This window comes from Canis lupus, chromosome 18 (assembly GCF_048164855.1).
Source record: "Canis lupus baileyi chromosome 18, mCanLup2.hap1, whole genome shotgun sequence".
In the NCBI taxonomy this organism is placed as follows: domain Eukaryota; kingdom Metazoa; phylum Chordata; class Mammalia; order Carnivora; family Canidae; genus Canis; species Canis lupus.
Genome location: NC_132855.1, coordinates 58,190,716 through 58,213,301, shown reverse-complemented (window position 1 = coordinate 58,213,301; position 22,586 = coordinate 58,190,716). Strand labels below are relative to the sequence as shown.

At 38.5% G+C, this 22,586-nt stretch overlaps 1 protein-coding gene across 1 annotated transcript; it reads left to right on the top strand.

Moving 5' to 3' along the window:
- Positions 1 to 17,531: 17,531 nt before the first annotated feature.
- On the top strand, positions 17,532 to 19,056 carry LOC140609308 (olfactory receptor 2G6). Its single transcript, XM_072784640.1, has one exon. It carries the CDS (start codon positions 17,834 to 17,836, stop codon positions 18,779 to 18,781), a length of 948 nt encoding a protein of 315 aa, XP_072640741.1. The 5' UTR covers positions 17,532 to 17,833; the 3' UTR covers positions 18,782 to 19,056.
- Positions 19,057 to 22,586: the final 3,530 nt, after the last annotated feature.

Genomic DNA, 22,586 nt, shown 5'->3' with positions numbered 1-22,586 from the left:
TTCCAGAGTGGCTGCACCAGGTCACATTCCCACCAACAGTGTAAGAGGGTTCCCCTTTCTCCACATCCTCTCCAACATTTGTGGTTTCCTGCCTTGTTAATTTTCCCCATTCTCACTGGTGTGAGGCGGTATCTCATTGTGGTTTTGATTTGTATTTCCCTGATGGCCAGTGATGCAGAGCATTTTCTCATGTGCATGTTGGCCATGTCTATGTCTTCCTCTGTGAGATCTCTGTTCAGGTCTTTTGCCCATTTCATGATTGGATTGTTTGTTTCTTTGCTGTTGAGTTTAATAAGTTCTTTATAGATCTTGGATACTAGTCCTTTATCTGATACATCATTTAAATTTGCCTTTTTTTTTTTTAGTTTCCTTTTCTCTATAGTATTTTTAGAAAGAAAATAAATTTTCAAGTGTTTTTATTTAAAGATTTAATTTTCTTTTACAGTTGTTACCAGTTAGATTCCATAAGATTGAGGGCATAAAGCATCCTTCCACACTTCTCAAGCTCTACCAGTGTGTTATTTGCACGTCTACAATTTTCTCGTGTCTTCTTTCTTTTTCTTTTTTTAAATTTCAACATAGTTTACAAACTATATTAGTTTCAGGTGGGCAACATAGTAATTCTACAAATTTATACCGAATGCTTTACTTAACACAGATTTAACTACTCTGTCACATTACAATCTATTGCAAAATCATTGACCATATTCCTTATGCCGTGCCTTTTATTCTCATGACTTATTCATTTCACAACTGAAGGACTGTATCTCCCATTCCTCTTCATTCCATTTGCCAATTTCTCATGTGTCTCTCCCTGGTAGCTATAGTTTTTTCTCTGTATTTACAGATCTGATTTTATTTTTTCTTTGTTTATTCATTTATTTTTAGATTCTACCCGCATACAAATGAAGTCATGGTTTAGTCTTTCTCAGTCTGAGTTATTTCACTTAGCATTATATCCTCCAGATCTGTTTATGCTATTGCAAATGACGTGATTTTGTCCTTTTATGACTGCATAATATTCCCTTCTGTGTGTGTGTGTGTGTGTGTGTGTGTATGCATGTGCCATATTGTCCTTATCCATGTCTCTATTGATGGGCACTTAGTTTGCTTCTATATCTTGGTTATTGGAAGTCATGTTCAATAAAAATGCTGTTTTCCCCAGTGATGGTATCAATTTGCATTCCCACCCATGGTGTACAAGGATTCCTTTTACTCCACATATTTACCAACACTAGTTTCTTCTCTGTTGTTTTCCCAGCAGAACCTGTCGTTTTTTGACTGTATATTTTTGTCTCCTTTGGTCATAGAATAATTAATCATATAATTGTGGATTTATTTCTGGTCTCTCTATTCTGTGCCATTGATCTATGGCTCTGTTTTTGTGCAGCACCATACTGTATTAATTACTATACCTTTGTGGCATGTCTTGAATTGTGAACCTGTGATATCTCCAACTATGTTTTTATTCCTCAGGACCGTTTTTTACTATTTATGGTCTTTTTCATTTCCATACAAATTCAGTATTATTTGCTCTAGTTTGTGAAAAATGTTGGTATTTTTATAGGGATTGTATTGAATATGTACACTGTTTTAGGCAATATGGACTTTTTAACAATATTCTTCCTGCGAGCAGGAATTTCTTTCCGTTTATTTGTGTCATATTCTATTTCTTTCATCAGTTTCAGAGTATGATCTTTCACTCTCTTGATTAAGTTCATTTTAGGTCTTCTATTATTATTGTGCAGTGACAAATGGAGTTATTATTTTTTTATTTATCTTTCTGCTACTTTGCTATTACTGTTAGAAACTATCATTTTCTGGGTATTAATTTTGTATCCTGAAATTTTACTGAATTCACTTGTTATTTCTAGTATTTTTAAAATATTTTTCTATATATAATATGTCATCTGCAAAGAGTGACAGTTTAACTTTTTCTATGCCAATGTGGATGCCTCTAATTTCTTTTTCTAGTTTGATTGCTGCAGTTAACTTTCAGTAATATGTTGAGTAAAAGTCATGTCACTTATTACCTTATTATCCCTTGCCTTCTCGGCTCCATCACCTCCTCCCCAGGCACTGTTCAAACCTTCCTCTCTGTGCATCTTCTGAATATTCTTTGCCTTTTGTCTATCAGACTTGTGCACAGGTATTCACACTAATTTTTTTTAAAAAAACTTTTTGTACGGAAAAGTATTCTCTGATTTTTGGGGATGTTGCCTTTATCAGTGACCTTGAGTGTATCGTCTTTTCAGGACCTCTGTTTCCATTCTTGGTTTTCAGCACAAATTCTGATGAGTCTCAGTACCTTTTTCCCTCTATTACATGTCATGTATTTGCTGGGTTTTCTTTGTCTCCTGATTATAATGAAAGTGTTGTTTGAAGTTTCTTGTGTTACTCCTTGTCCTGGATGTTTCGTATATATTTAAAAATTAAAAATAGAAATAATAAGATGAGAAAATTAAATAAAGGTGTATACTAGCACACATAATTTCCTTACTTATCTAATTTCCTATTAGATAAGTTTTACTCAGTTTGCCTCTGTGAAGGGTTAAGGGTGCAAAGGACTTTTAGTTAGGGGACTCCTGCAGAGCTCCAAATAGTAGATGACGGTGACTAGGAGAGAGAAGTGATGACTGTGATGAGAAAACATTGACAAATATACATACATATATGCACCTATATATGTATATATACATATAATTTAAAGAAAAATTTTTCTGAGTAATGATGAGTTAGCATGTATAGCCTTCCTTTGCCTGTGAATTCTCTTTCCCACTATTCTCTTATTAGCAAAACTAGTAACTAAAATAATAAGCCTTGAACAAAATACCTGTAGGATCAAAGATTTTTTCCCTCTTTCCTCTAAAACATTCTATCTCAAAAAAAATTTTATTATGCTATCTTGATCCCAGAGGAATTTTGTACCATTTGTTTGTGCCTTACTTTAGCTAAGAAACTGATGCTACAAAGCTTCTGAAACCGGATAAATATTTTAATAAATTTATTTTTTATTGGTGTACAATTTGCCAACATACAGAATAACACCCAGTGCTCATCCTGTCAAGTGCCCACCGCATGACCTGCCACCCAGTCACCCCAAACCCTACCCTCCTCCCCTTCCACCACCCCTAGTTCGTTTCCCAGAGGTAGGAGTCTTTCATGTTCTGTCTCACTTTGTGATATTTCCCACTTCTTTTTCTCCTTTCCCCTTTATTCCCTTTCACTATTTTGTATAATCCCCAAATGAATGAGACCATATAATGTTTGTCTTTCTCCGATTGACTTATTTAACTCAGCAAAATACCCACTGGTTCCATCCACATTGAAGCAAATGGTGAGTATCTGACTCTTCTAAGGGCTGAGTAATATTCCATTATATACATAGACCATATCTTCTTTATCCATTCATCTTTCGATGGACACCGAGGCTCCTTCCACAGTTTGGTTATAGTAGACATTGCTGCTATAAACATCGGGGTGCAGTGTCGTGGCATTTCATTGCATCTGTATCTTTGGGGTAAAACCCCAGCAGTGCAATTGCTGGGTCGTAGGGCAGGTCTATTTTTAACTCTTTGAGGAACCTCCACACAGTTTTCCAGAGTGGCTGCACCAGGTCACATTCCCACCAACAGTGCAAGAGGTTTCCCTTTCCTCCGCATCCTCTCCAACATTTGTGGTTTCCTGCCTTGTTAATTTTCCCCATTCTCACACGTGTGAGGTAGTATCTCATTGTGGTTTTGATTTGTATTTCCCTGATGGCAAGTGATGCAGAGCATTTTCTCATGTGCTGACCATGCGTATGTCATCCACTGTGAGATTTCTGTTCATGTCTTTTGCCCATTTCATGATTGGATTGTTTGTTTCTTTGCTGTTGAGTTTAATAAGTTCTTTATAGATCTTGGAAACTAGCCCTTTATCTGAAACGTCATTTGCAAATATCTTCTCCCATTCTGTAGGTTGTCTTTGAGTTTTGTTGACTGTATCCTTTGCTGTGCAAAAGCTTCTTGTCTTGATGAAGTCCCAATAGTTCATTTTGGCCTTTGTTTCTTTTGCCTTCATGGATATATCTTGAAAGAAGTTACTGTGGCCGAGTTCAAAAAGGGTGTTGCCTGTGTTCTCCTCTAGGATTTTGATGGAATCTTGTCTCACATTTAGATTTTTCATCCATTTTGAGTTAATCTTTGTGTGTGGTGCAAGAGAGTGGTCTACTTTCATTCTTCTGCATGTGGATGTCCAATTTTCCAAGCACTATTTATTGAAGAGACTGTCTTTTTCCAGGGGACAGTCTTCCCTCCTTTATTGAATATTAGTTGACCATAAAGTTGAGGGGCCACTTCTGGATTCTCTATTCTTTTCTATTGATCTATGTGCCTGTTTTTGTGCCAGTACCACACTGTCTTGATGACCACAGCTTTGTAGTACAACCTGAAATCTGGCATTGTGATGCTCCCAGGTATGGTTTTCATTCTTATCATTGCCCTGGGTATTTGGTGAGTTTTCTGATTCCACACAAATCTTAAAATGATTTGTTCCAACACTCTAAAGAAAGTCCAAAGTATTTTGATAGGGATTGCATTAAATGTGTAAATTGCCCTGGGTAACATTGACATTTTCACAATATTAATTCTTCCAATCCATGAGCATGGAATAATTTTCCATCTCTTAGTGTCTTCCTCTATCTCTTTCAGAAGTGTTCTGTAGTTTTTAGGGTATAGATCCTTTACCTCTTTGGTGAGGTTTATTCCTAGGTATCTTATGCTTTTGGGTCCAATTGTAAATGGGATGGACTCCTTAATTTCTCTTTCTTCAGGCTCACTGTTAGTGTCTAGAAATGCCACTGACTTCTGGGCATTGATTTTGTATCCTGCCACGCTACCAAATTGCTATATGAGTTCTAGCAATCTTGGGGTGGAGGCTTTTGGGTTTTCTATGTAGAGTATCATGTCATCGGCGAAGAGGGAGAGTTTGACTTCTTCTTTGCCAATTTGAGTGCCTTTAATGTCTTTTTGTTATCTGATTGCTAAGGCTAGGACTTCTAGTGCTATGTTGAATAGCATTGGTTACAGTGGACATCCCTGTCTTGTTCCTGATCTTAGGGGAAAAGCTCCCAGTGCTTCCCCATTGAGAATGATATTGCTGTGGGTTTTTCATAGATGGCTCTTAAGATGTTGAGGAATGTTCCCTCTATCCCTACACTCTGAAGAGTTTTGATCAGGAATGCATGCTGTATTTTGTCAAATGCTTTCTCTGCATCTATTGAGAGGATCATATGGTTCTTGGTTTTTCTCTTGCTGATATGGTGAATCACATTGATTGTATTATGAGTGTTGAACCAGCCTTGCATCCCGGGAATAAATCATACTTGGTCAAGGTTAATAATCTTCTTAATGTACTGTTGGATCCTATTAGCTAGGATCTTGTTGAGAATTTTTGCATCCATGTTCATCAGGGATATTGGTCTATAATTGTCCTTTTTGGTGGGGTCTTTGTCTGGTTTTGGAATTAAGGTGATGCTGGACTCATAGAACAAATTTGGAAGTATTCCATCTCTTTCTATCTTTCCAAACAGCTTTAGTAAATAGGTATAGTTTCTTCTTTAAATGTTTGATAGAAATCCCCTGGGAACCATCTGGCCCTGGACTTTTGTGTCTTGGGAGGTTTTTGATGACTGCTTCAATTTCCTCCCCGGTGATTGGCCTGTTCAGGTTTTCTATTTCTTCCTGTTCCAGTTTCGGTGGTTTGTGGCTTTCCAAGAATGCATCCATTAATTCTACATTGCCTAATTTATTGACTTATAGCTGTTCATAATATGCTTTTAAAATCGTTGGTATTTCCTTGATGTTGGTAGTGATGTCTCCTTTCTCATTCATGATTAATTTGAGTCTTCTTTCTCTTCTTTTTAATAAGGCTGGCTAATGGTTTATGTATCTTATTAATTCTTTCAACGAACCAACTCCTGGTTTTGTTGATCTGTTCCACAGTTCTTCTGGTCTCGATTTCGTTGCGTTCTGCTCGAATCTTTATTAACTATCTTCTTCTGCTGGGTGTAGGATCTATTTGATGTTTTTTTCTCTAGCTCCCTTAGGTGTAAGGTTAGCTTTTGTATTTGAGTTCTTTCCAGTGTTTGGATGGACGCTTGTATTGCGATGTATTCCCCCTTAGGACTGCTTTTGCTGCATCCCAAAGATTTTTAATGGTTGTATCTTCATTCTCATTAGTTTCCATGAATCTTTTTAATTCTTCCTTAATTTCCTGGTTGACCCTTTCATCTTTCAGCAGGATGGTCCTTAACCTCCACGTGTTTGAAGTCCTTTCAAACTTCTTCTTGTGATTTAATTCTAAATTCCAGGCATTATGGTCTGAGAATATGCACGGGATGATCCCAATCTTTTGGTATCAGTTAAGACCTGATTTGTGACCCAGTATGTGGTCAATTCTAGAGAAAGTTCCATGTGCACTGGAGAAGAATTTGTATTCAGTTGCGTTTGGATGTAAAGTTCTGTAGATATCTGTGAAATCCATCTGGTCCAGTGTATCATTTAAAGCTTTTGATTCTTTGGAGATGTTGCACTTAGAAGACCTATCGAGTGTAGACAGCACCAAATTGAAGTCACCAATTATATGTGTATTATTATCTAAGCATGTCTTAACTTTGGTTATTAATTGATTGATATATTTGGCAGCTCTCACATTCGGGGCATATATATTGAGGATGGTTAAGTCCTCTTGTTGAATAGATCCTTTAAGTATGATATAGTGTCCCTCTTCATCTCTCACTACAGTCTTTGGGGTAAATTTTAGTTTATCTGACATAAGGATGGCTAAGCCTGCTTTCTTTTGAGGACCATTGGAATGGTACATGTTTCTCCAACCTTTTATTTTCAGGCTGTAGGTGTCCTTCTGTCTAAAATGAGTCTCTTGTAGACAGCAAATAGATAGGTCCTGCTTTTTTATCCAGTCCGACACCCTGCGCCTTTTGATGGGGCCATTAAGCCCATTCAGGATCAGAATTACGATCGAAAGATATGAGATTAGTGTCATCATCATGCCTATTCAGTCCCTGTTTTTGTGGATTGTTCCACTGGACTTCTTCTTAGGGAGGAATCTGAAGAGTCCCCCTTAAAATTTCTCGCAGAGCTAGTTTGGTGGTCACATATTCTTTCAGTTCCTCTCAATCATGGAAGCTCTTTATCTCCTTCTATTCTGAATGAGAGCCTTGCTGGATACATTATTCTTGGGTGCATGTTTTTCTCATTTAGGACCCTGAATATATCCTTCCAGCCCTTTCTGGCCTGCCAGGTCTCTGTGGAGAGGTCTGGTGTTAATCTGATATTTCTCCCCATATAAGTTAGGGATCTCTTGTCTCTTGCTGCTTTAAGGATCTTCTCTTCATTTTCGGAATTTGCAGGCTTCATTATTAAGTGTCGAGGTGTTGAATGGTTTTTATTTATTTTAGTGGGGATCTCTCTAATTCCTGGATCTGAATGCCTGTTTCCCTTCCCATATTAGGAAAGTTTTCAGCTATGATTTGTTCAAATATATATTCTAGACCTCTGTCCATTTCCGCACCCTCTGGAACCCCAATTAAACGTAGATTTTTCTTCCACTGGCTGTCACATATTTCCATTAATCTACCCTCATGATCTTTAAATTGTTTGTCTCTTTTTTCCTCAGTTTCCCTCTTTGACATCAACTTGTCTTCTATGTCACTCACTTGTTCTTCCACCTCGTTAACCCTTGTCGTAAGGACCTCTAGTTTGGACGGCATCTCATTTAATTGATTTTTAATTTCTGCCTGATTAGATCTAAATTCTGCAGTCATGAAGTCTCTTGAGTCCTTTATGCTTTTTTTCTAGAGCCACCAGTAGCTTTATAATACTGCTTCTGAACTGGCTTTCTGACATTGAATTGTAATCCAAATTTTGTAACTCTGTGGGAGAGAGGACTGTATCTGATTCCTTCTTTTGAGGTGAGGTTTTCCTTCTAGTCATTTTGCTCTGTGCAGAGTGGCCAAAAACAAGTTGTATTGGGAAATGGGGAAAAAGAGAAAAGAGAAAGAAAAAAGAAAAAAAATGGGGGGGGTAAGCAACAAAAATCAAAAGCAAAAAAGAAAAAAAAACTAGGGGGAGTATCCTCTGATTCTCTATACTGGAAGTCCCTCGACTTCCCCTGGAACTTTCCAGTGATGTTTGGTTGATAATTTGTTTTTCCCTTGTCCCTCTAGCTGGTCTTCTGGGGGAGGGGCCTGTTGTGCTGATTTTCAGGTGTTAGCACTTGGGGGAGCTGCTCTGCCCCCTGCCTGGTGCAGAGCTCAGTGGGGTTGTTTACCCCATGAGGCCCCAAGAGGAACAACCCCAGTGGCGGAGGCAGCTCTGGAGCCTGGAGTCAGCTCCCGCAGTAACTAAGGAGCTCTCGGTCTGCAGGGCGGGGAGGCTCCGGGGCGGGGCCGCTGATCTGCTCACCTCGGGGCAGGAACGTCCTTGCTATCCTGGGCCCTCCCAGCCTCTGCCTGTCCCGGGGGAGGCTGGATCCTGGGCTGTGTCCTGGCGCAGCTGTGCTCCGGAGCCTACGCTGTTGGATTCACGCTCCCGCCCCGCAGCCCCCTCCGCGGAGCCGCCCCCGAGCCCCCCGAGTTGCTCCCGCCCCGCAGCCCCCTCCGCGGACCCGCCCTCGACCCCCCCGAGCTGCTCCCGCCCGGCAGCCCCATCCCCGGAGCCGCCCCCGAGCCCCCCGCCCCCGCCCCCGAGCTACTCCGGTTCCCGCCGTGCGCGCTGCAGCCCTTAGGGAGCTTGGCGCACTCTCCCGGGGTGTAGGTGTCTGTTAGTGTCCCCAGGGAGCCCGAGGGCATCCCCGCCCTCCTGGGTCCTGCTCTAACTCCCTGCGAGCCCCTTTCCGCCCGGAAAGGTTGGTGCAGCTCCTGCTTCTCCGGGACGGGGCTCTCCTGTCCTGGGGACACTCGCCCCGGCCTCAGCCCGGCTCCTCACGGGGCCCCTCCCCCTTGGAGGCCTTTTGTGTCTTTATTTCTTTTTCCCCGTCTTCCTACCTGATAGAAGCGCGAACTCTTCTCACTGTAGCATTCCAGCTGGTCTCTCTTTAAATCTCAGGCCGAATTCGTAGATTTTCAGGATGATTTGAAGGTTATCTAGGTAATTCGGTGGGAACAGGTGATTTGGGGACCCTACTCATCCACCATCTTGTCCCGCCTACCTAGATAACATTCAAATCACCCTGAAAATCTATGAATTCGGCCTGAGATTTAAAGAGAGAACAGCTGGAATACTATAGTGAAAAGAGTTTGTGCGTCTATCAAGTACAACTTGTTTTTGGCCACTCTGCACTGAGCAAAATGACTAGAAGGAAAACCTCACCTCAAAAGAAAGAATCAGAAACAGTCCTCTCTCCCACAGAGTTACAAAATTTGGATTACAATTCAATGTCAGAAAGCCAACCCAGAAGCATAATTATAAAGCTACTGGTGGCTCTAGAAAAAAGCATAAAGTATTCAAGAGACTTCATGACTGCAGAATATAGATCTAATCAGGCAGAAATTAAAAATCAATTAAAAGAGATGCCGTCCAAACCAGAGGCCCTAACGACGAGGGTTAACAAGGTAGAACAATGAGTGACTGACATAGAAGAGAAGTAGATGGCAAGAAAGGAAACTGAGGAAAAAAGAGAAAAACAATGAAAATATCATGAGGATGGTTTAAGGGAAATAAATGATGGCCTCAGAAGGAAAAATCTACGTTTAATTGGAGTTCCTGAGGGCGTCAAAAGGGACAGAGGTCCAGAATGTGTATTTGAACAAATCAGACCTGAGAACTTCCCTAATTTGGGGAGGGAAACAGGCATTCAGATTCAGGAAATAGCTAGATCACCCCGTAAAATCAATAAAAACTGCTCAACACCTCAACATTTAATAGTGAAACTTGCAAATTCCAAAGATAAACAGAAGATCCTTAAAGCAGCAAGAGACAAGAGATCTCTAACTTATATGAAGAGAAATATTAGATTAACAGCAGACCTCTCCACAGAGACGTGGTAGGCCAGAAAGGGCTGGCAGGATATATTCAGGGTCCCAAATGAGAAGAACATGCAGCAGAGTACTGTATCCAACAAGGCTTTCATTCAGAATAGAAGGAGACATAAAGAGCTTCCAAGATAGGCAGAAACTGAAAGAATATGTGACCTCCAAACCAGTTCTGCAAGAAATACTAAGAGGGATTCTGTAATAGAAAGAGGAAGTCCAAGGTAACAATCCACAAAAACAGGGACTGAATAGGTATCATGATGACACTAAATTCATGTCTCTCAATAGTAACTCTCAACGTGAATAGGTTTAATGACCCCATCAAAAGACACAGGGTTTCAAACTGGATAAAAAAGCAGGACCCATCTATTTGCTGTCTACAAAAGACTCATTTTAGACATAAGGACACCGACAGCCTGAAAATAAAAGGTTGGAGAAACATGTACCATTCCAATGGTCCTCAAAAGAAAGCAGGGGTAGCCATCCTTATATCAGATAAACTAAAATTTCCCTGAAGACTGTCGTAAGAGATGAAGAGGGACACTATATCATACTTAAAGGATCTATCAAACAAGAGGACTTAACAATCCTCAATATATATGCCCCAAATGTGGGAGCTGCCAAATATATCAATCAATTAATAACCAAAGTTAAGACACACTTAGATAATAATACACTTATACTTGGAAACTTGAATGTAGCACTTTCTATCATCCATAGGTCTTCTAAGCACAACATCTCCAAAGAAACAAAAGCTTTAAATGGTACACTGGACCAGATGGATTTCACAGATATCTGTAGAACTTTACATCCAAATGAAACTGAATACACATTCTTCTCAAGTGCACATGGAACTTTCTCCAGAATAGACCACATGCTGAGTCACAAATCAGGTCTTAAACCGATACCAAAAGATTGGGATTGTCCATGCGTATTTTCAGACCATAATGCTTTGAAACTAGAACTAAATCACAAGAAGAAGTTTGGAAGGATTTCAAACACGTGGATATTAAGGACCATCCTGCTAAAAGATAAAGAGTCAACCAGGAAATTAGAGAGGAATTAAAAGATTCAAGGACACTAATGAGAATGGAGATACAACTGTTGAAAATCTTTGGCATACAGCAAAAGCAGTCCTGAGGGGGAAAGACATCGCAATACAAGCATCCCTCAAAAATTGTAAAAAACTCAAATACAGAAGCTAACCCTACACTTATAGGAGCTTGAGAAAAAACAGCAAATAGATCCTACACCCAGCAGAAGGAGAGAGTTAATTAAGATTCGAGCAGAACTTAACGAAATCGAGACCAGAAGAACTGTGAAACAAATCAACAAAACCAGGAGTTGGTTCTTTGAAAGAATTAATAAGATAGATAAACCATTAGCCAGCCTTACTAAAAAGAAGAGAGAAAAAAAATAAATAAATAATAAAATTAAAATTAATAAAGTTTTGCAATATTATCAATTTTAGTAATAAAATATATAATATATGCCATATACATAAAATAATAATATCAATTATAGTAATAAACAGTAACCTACTTCAACCACATGAAACAAAAGAATTGTTAGGTAACGTTTGCTTCCTAACTTCTTTTCACCACAGGATGTAAGTGTATCCTGTTTGAAAATAAGAGAATTTTTCTTTGCTGTATTTGTTTAATCTTTTTTTATAGGAAAATAAAAAAAACAAGATTTGGTGTATATAGTAAATAATTATAAACAGTATGTAGTAATGTATCCAAGATAATAAATATTTACTTTAAGAAATTATGATAGTTTAATTTAATGACCACATATTTAATATTTATACCCATTGTAAATAATAAATATGGGGATTTTTGTTAACATACAGATGACAGGTATGAATTTCAGGATTAAAGTAGGTCTTTTAGCATTACCAAGTTGTTTCTCCTAGTATAGTCAGCAGTTAACAGTGATCACATTTGGATGAAGATAGTATAAAAATGTTATTTTTAAAATTTATGTATGACTTTATTTTTCAAATAGTATAACTAAAGCATAGTGTGTTGAAAGTAAATTTTTAAACAAACTAATAAATGACAGGTAACTATAGGCAGCATTAAAATATTTCAAAAAAGAATAACATTTGGTTTTTGATTGTATGAGTAACTTTACCTCTGTTTCTAATCTGAATGTTATCCTTGCTGGATGGAGTATTCCTAGCTATAGCTTTTTCCCATTCAGCACTTTGAATATATCATGCCCCTCTCTTGTGGTTTGCCAAGTTTCTGTTGAAAATCTCCAGATAGACCTATGGGGCTTCCTTTGTAATTTAAGGATTTCTTTTGTCTTGCTGCTTTGAAGATTTTTTCTTTAGCACTATATTTTGCAAATGTAATTACAATATGCCTGGTATTATGCTGAGTGAAATAAGTCAATCAGAAAAGGACAAACATGATATGATCTCATTCATTTGGGTAATATAAACATTAGTGAAAGGGAATAAAGGGAAAAGAGAGGAAATGAGTGAAAATATCAGTGAGGGTTATAGAATATGAGAGACACCCAACTCTGGGAAATGAACAATGGGTAGTGGTAGGGGAGGTGGGCGGGGGGTTGTGGTGACTGGGTGATGGGCACTGAGGGGGGCACTTGGCGGGATGAGCAGTGGGTGTTATGCTATATGTTGGTTAATTGAACTCCAATAAAAAATAAATTTTAAAAATTAAAACAACAACAACAACAATATGATTGGTATTGGCCTGCTTTCGTTGATATTGTTGGGACTTCCCTGTGGCTCCAATATGTGAGTGTCTATTTCCTTCCACAGGTTAGGGAAGTTTTCAACTATTATTTCCTAAAATACATTTTCTGCCTCTTTTCTCTCTTCTTCTTCTTCTGGAATTCCTATGAACATAGGAACATAATATGAAAGTTATTATGTTTAGTGGAAAAAAAATACATTTTCTACCCCTTTTCTCTCTTCTTCTTCTGGAATTCCTATGAACATAGGAACATAATATGAAAATTATTATGTTTAGTGGAGTCCCTGAATTCCTTAAATCTATACTCATATTGCATAATTTCTCTTTATGTCTTTTGTTCAGCTTTATTATTTTCCATTTTGTCTTCTATATCATTAATTTGTTCCTCTGTTTCCTCCAGCCTACTGTTCATGGCATGGAAACTGTTTCCAATCTCATTTTTGCATACCTTATCACTAATTGATTCTTTTTTAGCTCTTTTATCTCTGTGGTAAGGATCTACCTAATGTCTACTTTTCACAAGCCCAGAGAGTATCTTTATGATTTTTGCTTTAAACTATACATCAGGCATGTTACTTGTACCTGGTTTTAATAGGTCTCTGGCTGTGGCCTTATATTGTTCTTTCATTTTGGATAAGTTCCTCCATCTTGACATTTTACCTAAGTCTATATACCCTCTTTTCTGTGTTAGAAAAACCAATTATATCTCCTGTTCCTGAGAGTAATGGCTTTATGAAGAAGAGTTTATGTAGTGTCCAGGATCTGGTGCTTTAGTGAATCTCTGGTGTGTACTGTGTGTTATGTTGTTGTGTTGTGGCTGCCCTAACCTTCAAGCTAGTCATTGTGGGCACTGTTTGGTTCCTGGCCTTAATGTGGTTAGTTTTAAGTAGATGTGGTCTGGTCTGCATGTGAAATGAGACCTGACACCACTTCCATCAGAATTGAGGCCTGCAGAGTCCTCTGGTCAGGAGACATGGTATGGACAGGGGTTTATACTGGTCTTTTCAGGGCCCACATTGCTGGGACTAAGGCAAACTTGCTAAGAACACAGGGACATTGGGCCTAGTGTACCCAAGTCAGGCATCTGATGTGAGCACTGCACTGCTTCCCACATGTGGCTCTGTATTTATGCTGAGGGAGAGGGAAATGACAGCAGTTTTGTTCCTGGAGAAACATCTTCCTGAACACTCTGGGAAAAGAGCAAACAATCTTCCCCTGTGTGTCCCCAGACATTCTTCAGATCACTATTCTCCATGCTGTGTGCCCCGAGGTGTTTGTCTGCCTTCTCTTCTGGAGCAGAGCAGTACCTCCTGAGCTCTATTCCAGCCAAGCTTGCTGACCTTTAAAAATCTAGGCTTTCCACAACAAATATCATTCTCAATGGGGAACACTGGGAGCCTTTCCCCTAAGATCAGGAACAACACAGGAATCTCCACTCTCATCACTGCTATTCAACATAGTACTGGAAGTCCTGTCCTCAGCAATCAGACAACAAAAAGAAATAAAAGGTATTCAAATGGGCAAAGAAGAAGTCAAACTCTTCCTCTTTACTCTACAGAGAAAACCCAAAAGACTCCACCCCAAGATTGCTAGAACTCATACAGCAATTTCGCAGTGTGAAAGGATACAAAATCAATGCCCAGAAGTCAGTGGCACTTCTATACACTAACAATGAGACTGAAGAAAGAGAAATTAAGGAGTCAATCCCATTTACAATTGCACCCAAAAGCATAAGATACCTAGGAATAAACCTCACCAAAGAGGTAAAGGATCTATACCCTAAAACCTACAGAACACTTCTGAAAGAGATAGAGGAAGACACAAAGAGATGGAAAAATATTCCATGCTCATGGATTGGAAGAATTAATATTGTGAAAATGTCAATGTTGCCCAGGGCAATGTACACGTTTAATGCAATCCCTATCAAAATACCATGGACTTTCTTCACAGTTGGAACAAGTCACCTTAAGATTTGTGTGGAATCAGAAAACACCCCGAATAGCCAGGGGAATGTTAAAAAAGAAAACCATAGCTGGGGGCATCACAATGCCAGATTTCAGGTTGTACTACAAAGCTGTGGTCATCAAGACAGTGTGGTATTGGCACAAAAACAGACACATAGATCAATGGAACAGAATAGAGAATCCAGAAGTAGACCCTCATCTTTATGGCCAACTAATATTTTACAAAGCAGGAAAGACTATCCACTAGAAAAAAAGACAGTCTCTTCAATAAATGGTGCTGGGAAAGTTGGACATCCACATGCAGAAGAATGAAACTAGACCACTCTCTTGCCCCCTACACAAAGATAAACTCAAAATGGATGAAAGATCTAAATGTGAGACAAGATTCCATCAAAATCCTAGAGGAGAACACAGGCAACACCCTTTTTGAACTTGGCCACAGAAACTTTTTGCAAGATACATCCATAAAGGCAATGGAAACAAAAGCAAAAATGAATTATTGGGACTTCATCAAGATTAAAAGCTTCTACGCAGCCAAAGAAACAGTCAACAAAACTCAAAGACAACCTACAGAATGGGAAAAGATATTTGTAAATGACCTATCAGATAAAGGGCTAGTATCCAAGATCTATAAAGAACTTATTAAACTCAACAGCAAATAAACAATCTAATCATGATATGGGCAAAAGACATGAACAGAAATCTCACAGAGGAAGACATAGACATGGCCAACATGCACATGAGAAAACGCTTTGCATCACTTGCCATCAGGGAAATACAAATCAAAACCACATTGAGATACCACCTCACGCCAGTGAGAAAGGGGAAAATTAACAAGGCAGGAAACCAGAAATGTTGGAGAGGATGCAGAGAAAAGGGAACCCTCTTGCACTGTTGGTGGGAATGTGAACTGGTGCAGCCACTCTGGAAAACTCTGGAGGTTCCTCAAAGAGTTAAAAATAGACCTGCCCTATGACCCAGCAATTGCATTGCTGGGGATTTACCCCAAAGATACAGATGCAATGAAACGCCGGGACACCTGCACCCCGATGTTTATAGCAGCAATGTCCACAATAGGTAAACTGTGGAAGGAGCCTCAGTGTCGATCAAAAGATGAATGGATGAAGAAGATGTGGTCTATGTATACAATGGAATATTCCTCAGCCATTAGAAACGACCAATACCTACCTTTTGCTTTAACGTGGATTGAACTGGAGGATATTATGCTGAATGAAGTAAGTCAATCAGAGAAGAACATTATATGGTCTCATTCATTTGTGGAATATACAAAATAGTCAAAGGGAATAAAGGGTAAAGGAGAGAAAATGAGTGAAAATATCAGTGAGGGTGACAGAACATGAGAGATTCCTAACTCTGGGAAACAGACAAGGGGTAGTGGAAAGAGAGGTGGGCAGGGGATTGGGATGACTGGGTGACGGTCCCTGAGGGGGGCACTTGGGGGGATGAGCACTGGGTGTTATGCTATATGTTGGCAAATTGAACTCCAATTTTTAAAAAATGGGGGAAGGGGGGATCCCTGGGTAGCGCAGTGGTTTGGCACCTGCCTTTGGCCCTGAGCGCGATCCTGGAGACCCGAGATCGAATCCCACGTCGGGCTCCCGGTGCATGGAGCCTGCTTCTCCCTCTGCCTATGTCTCTGCCTCTCTCTCTGTGTGTGTGACTATCATAAATAAATAAAAAAAATTTTAAAAATGGGGGAAAAAACCCTCCAGGCTTTAGATCCTACTTCCTGCAAGAACTCTTGAAAACCAGACCCTCTTGTTTTCCAAGCTGATGGTTTTGGGAAAATGTTCTTCTTATGCATTCCCCTGTGTTTTCCTCTCTCTCACCCTTCCCCATGACCATGATTCCTTCACTTCCACAGCACTCATGATTCATTCCTGTCATAACCCACGTCTCTGCATTCCCTACCTCCTTCAATGTGGTCTCTTCTCTCCTTCAGCTGTTGAATTTTTTCTGTTAGTTTTAAAGTCAACTTCTAGGGTATGTAGTAGGATCATCTAATAGTTATCTGGTTGTGCTCCTGGCACAATCCCAGGGTCCTACTACTCCATCTCACCCATTATCTTGTTGGGGGGGGGGTGGCACCCAGGTGGGTAATATTTGGTTTTTAAAAAGAAAAGATCTGAAGGTTTTCATTTTGTTTTGTTTCTTTTTTTTTTTAATTGGAAATACTTTCAGTGAAGACAGCCAAGGTAACCACTTCTCAAACTTACCCAAAAGCGCTTGAAAAGTAACCTACAATAATCACAAAATGTATTTTAAAATAACTGTAAATGAGATGAGTGAAGAGATGGAGGTGGGAAGTGAAGAGAAGCCATAAAGTAATATGTGTATGTAAGATTGCTGTATGGTCGTTTAGTTAGAAAATATCACCAGCTCAAACTCTGTGTCAACATAATTCCAGTGTTTAAAACAATGATTGGGCCAAGTTGATGGTAATTCGGTTTTCATGTGCTCTCTCTTCTCTCTAAGATCATCTTTTCAGCAGTTTGTTTTTTTTTTACATATCATTTCAAAGTCCTTTTCATGCCTGAGATGTACCATCACTACCAATAACTAACCCAGATTCTCTCCAAAGACACCTAAGTGCTAATTTTCTTCATGCTTCCTCCATATCTGTCTGCCATTGTATAATTTTAAAATATGTGATGGCAGAATGTTTAAGGAGGAATAAACCAAAACTGATAGAGCCTTATAAATAAATATCACTAAGTTTATAAAGATATTTCTCCAAGAAAAGTTGAGGGCATATAATTACCCTCTTAGGCTATGGCAGTAAACGAGTGAGGGTATTGTGATGGTGTTACCATCCATTGCTACAATCCATTGTAGATGGATGAGTGTTGTTCCCATTTGAAGGAGTGAAATGTGCTGAAGGAAATGACAAAGGAGGTATTTCTGTCAAAGAAAATTGAGAAAAGTGTTATCATACACTGAGAAAAGTGTTATCAGTCTTTACAATATGGCTGAATGTTATAAAAGGAAGATAATCATATTAGAAACACCACAATTTACCACTGTTCACCTTATCATCTTCTTTCTTCAGAATATTAAGCCTTTTATAAATTGAAATCTACAGGACAATGGAGGAAAGCAACAACAGTTCTGAAAAGGGATTTCTTCTGCTGGGATTCGCAGATGATCCCCAACTAGAAAGGATCCTTTTTGTCATAATTTTGCTTTTCTACATCTTGAACATTCTGGGGAACACTGCCATCATTTTGGTGTCTTATTTAGCCCCCATACTCCACACTCCAATGTACTTTTTCCTTAGCAATCTCTCTTGTGTGGACATCTGCTTTACCACCAGCGTTGCCCCACAGTTGCTGGTTACCATGAATAAAAAAGAAAAAAACATGAGCTATGGTGGATGTGTGGCCCAGCTCTATGTGGCTATGGGGTTGGGATCCTCTGAATGTATTCTTTTGGCAGTCATGGCTTATGATCGATATGCTGCTGTCTGCCGGCCTCTGCAATACATAACTATTATGCATCCTCAGCTTTGTGCTTCCCTGGCCATCATAGCATGGCTCAGTGGTCTTATCACCTCCTTAATTCAATGCTCCCTTACTGTGCAGCTGCCCCTTTGTGGTCATCGCAAACTGGACCACATTGTCTGCGAGGTTCCTGTGCTCATCAAACTGGCCTGTGTGGACACAACAATCAATGAAATAGAACTCTTTGTGGCCAGTGTGATTTTTCTAATTGTCCCTGTGTCACTCATCCTAGTCTCCTATGGCTTTATAACAAAAACTGTGCTGAGGATAAAATCAGCAGCAGGGCGCCGGAAGGCCTTTGGGACTTGTTCTTCCCACCTGATTGTGGTCATCATTTTTTATGGAACCATCATCTTTATGTACCTTCAGCCAGCCAAAAGTAGCTCAAAAAACCAGGGAAAGTTTGTTTCTCTTTTCTACACCATAGTCACCCCAGTCTTAAACCCCATTATCTATACTCTGAGAAACAAAGATGTGAAAGGGGCCTTGAGAACACTGGTGATGAGAAATGTTTTAGTTTCAAAAAATACATGACTCCTAAGTATGATCTTAGTGGCTGTTCTTAGCGCATGGATTGTTTGTTCTAAGTTTTGGGATACTTGTACATAATACAGGAGTAGTAGTAAAGAAGAAGTAAAACCACAGAATCCTGTAAGAAACTAACATATTCCAGTCACAAGAGTGTTTCATTCTTCCCAAGCATTTTTTGCATGAATCCAAGATCCTGTGTTTACAGAAACTCTTTGCTCTTCTTCATCCATGCCATCCACTTTCATTCACAAACCATTTCACTCTGTAATATATATTTATCTGGCATATTATTCCTAAAAGCTCAACTGAAATGTTACCTACATTCCCTAGCTTACCTGAAATGATATTCATCTCACCCTCTGTGAAGAATTGTGTTATAATATATATTCCCATAAAAGATGAAACATAACTTTATTTCTACATTTTCACACACATTGTGTATTATACACACACAATAACATATATAAGTTATATATCATGTCTTATATATACATATTATATATATAAACATATATATATATATAACAAACTTGGAAATAACATATAATATATAGCCATTTCCTCATTAGTTTAAACCAGAGAATGGACAAGTTTCACTATATCAACTTATTTATATTATGAAAAACATAAATATAATTCAGAATTGTGATATGTTGATTACATTTGTAATGTAAATTATGACTTTATTGTGAAAGCAATGAAACAAGTAAGCTTCTATTAAGTTGATCAATTCAGGGCAGCCCTGATGGCTCACCGGTTTAGCGTCACCTTCGGCCCAGGGTGTGATCCTAGAGACCTGGGATTGAGTCCCACGTCAGGCTCCCTGCATGGAGCCTGCCTCTCCCTCTACCTGTGTCTCTGCCTCTCTCTCTCTCTCTCTCTCTCTGTGTCTCTCATGAATAAATAAATAAAATCTTTAAAAAAAATTTGATCAATTCACATATTGTTTATTCCCATTCTCTTGAAAGAATTTTAATAATTGAGTGAAAGTGAAAGAAAGTGTGTATCATTCTTTCTGTCTCTGTCCAAAGAGAGTGAAATATGTCAATTGTCAGTCTCAAGTATTTTAGCAGAATTGTACAGGTATAGAAAAATTGATTTTTTTAAAAGATTTTAAAATCTTTATGATCCTGAACTTCAGGATCATGCCCTGGGCCAAAGGCAGGCACTAAACCACTGAGCCACCCAGAGATCCCCGAAAAACTGATTTAATCTATAATCTTACTCATTTTTTATTATGACTCCCACAAGGCAAAAGGAATCATCAAAACATCAATGAAAATAAAAAGTACTCATACTGTGTGGGCTTTCATGTCATTGAAACTTACGACAAAAAAACAAAAAAAACAAAAAACCTGAGGCTCACTTAAAATTCATCTTTGTATTAAAATAACACTGACAGTCTACAAGAGAAAATTTAGACTTGTGTCTACTTCCAAAGACTAATTTGAAGATTAAAAGGCTGCACACATAAGAATGAAAAAAATCAGGAAAATTTTCTGAGTAAATCAGTGATCAGTGATGCCTTTCCAAAAAATACTTTGTGCACTTTATACCCTGTAAACATCTTGGTAGCAGCTGAAATAATGAATATTCAGTTTATGAGAAATAAAAGGCATAAAAGACTAGTTGAGGGATCCCTGGGTGGCGCAGCGGTTTGGTGCCTGCCTTTGGCCCAGGGCGCGATCCTGGAGACCCGGGATCGAATCCCACGTCAGGCTCCCGGTACATGGAGCCTGCTTCTCCCTCTGCCTGTGTCTCTGCCTCTCTCTCTCTCTCTCTCTCTCTCTCTCTCTGTGTGACTATCATAAAAATAAAAAAATAAAAAATAAAAAAAATTAAAAAAAAGACTAGTTGAATTTGCCTTCCAGAATTTTCAAATATGAATAACACACTCACTAATGGAGGAAGTTTTGGGAACCTAATGGGACATGTTAAGAAGCACAAGCTTTCATTTATAATATGCAAGGTGAGAAGTTGTACAGGCAACCTCATGTTTATAGAAGCTTTATTTCTTTATACCCAGTAAAGCTTGACAAGGGAAAAAAAAACCCACATCAGAACATAAATGTATTTAAATGAAATTTGGCATCCATGACACAAATAAGATTACATTTAATAAAATAAACTGTAAAAAAAAAATGAAAAGAAAACCAGATATAAAATAAGGAAAGTAACAGAGTGGCCCAGACAGTTAAGTGTCTGACACTTGATCTCAGCTCAAGTCTTGACCTCAGGGTTGTGAATTCAACCAATTCACATTGGGCATCATGCTGGATGTGGAGTCTGACGGGCACTGAGGGGGGTACTTGATGGGATGAGCACTGGGTGATATGCTATATGTTGGCAAATTGAACTCCAATAAAAAAAAAAAAGATCCCTCTTACTACACTAGTTAAAGTAAAAAAGTAAAATTAATTAATTTAAAAAGTCATACAAAATTTACAAAGAACTACTATAAAAATGCAGAGACAAATTTAAAACTTACTTAAGGGTAATATTGCTGTCCGAGAAACCACCAAGGAGTCGACACCGATGCAAGTACATGAGGGTTTATTTACAAGCTTGAGCTTGGGTCCAAGTATACTCCACACAGCAGAGCAGGGGCTTGGACCCCAAAGTGAGTTACTGCTTGGTTTTTTATGGGCTGGTCTAGAGGATTTTCAGAAGGGGTGGAGGAATTTTTTTCCATTCCAGTATGGGGGAAAGAGTGGGGGAGTTTCTTAAGATTTGATATGGGATTCTCTGCTGAGGGCATTCTGAGCTCTGCTGTCTTTCTGATATGGGATTCCCTGCCGAGGACATTCTGCAGTTTTTCCTGTAAAGTTCAGCTCTTATTCACAGGGGCCTAAGATGGCTGTACTTGTGCTAATGCTAAACTTGAGGTGGAATGGCCTTAATTTTCTCGGCCTCCACAATATGGAAAAGAATTTCTGTGGAAAAAAATAAATAACTACTATACACAACAAATTACTGCCAATGTAGTTTATTAAATACAGTAAAATAGCTAAATATGCTATTCTATACAACAAAGAGATAATAGGCAAATCCTGCAAAAACAAAGCAGAAATAATATAAGAGGAACAAAAGACACATGGAAAGGAAGTTTACTAAAATGACTTAATAAAAATAAAAACAATTTTTAAAATCCAGTTACTTTTTTTTTAATGTAATGCCAAGTTTTTCTAAGATGGTATAGTTATATTGCTTTTGCTGTCGTGGTACATATACAATTCTATATTATCTTTTTTACTTATATTATTGTGAGCTTTTCTATTATGATTTAGTAGTCTCAAAAAAATCCACAATTTATTATTTTTTTTCCTTACTATTGAAGGGTTTACATTTTTTCTTTAATTAATAGCTGCATTGAGTACACCTCCACATTTTTAGACTATGTTTATTATTATATGTTTATATGGAATTTTTAGAAATGCAATTGGTAAGCCAAAAACGGGGATACATAAGTCAATTTACACATATTAACAACTTACTTTCTAAAATGGTTTTCCATGTTATTCCCACAAGAAAAAGGCAATATTGCCTAGCTATTTAATCATACAATGTTATCATTTTTAAAAACTATACAATGAAAAAAAAGGTGTAATGCATATATGGTTCCAACATTCCTTCAAATACTATGAAATGGCAGAAATGTAGTTTTTTTATTTTTAAAGATTTTATTTATTTATTCATGAGAGACATAGAGGAGAGAGGTAGAGACAAAAGCAGAGGGAGAAGCAAGCTCTCTGCGGGAAGCCTGATGTGGGACTTGATCCCAGGACTCCGGGATCACGACCTGATCCAA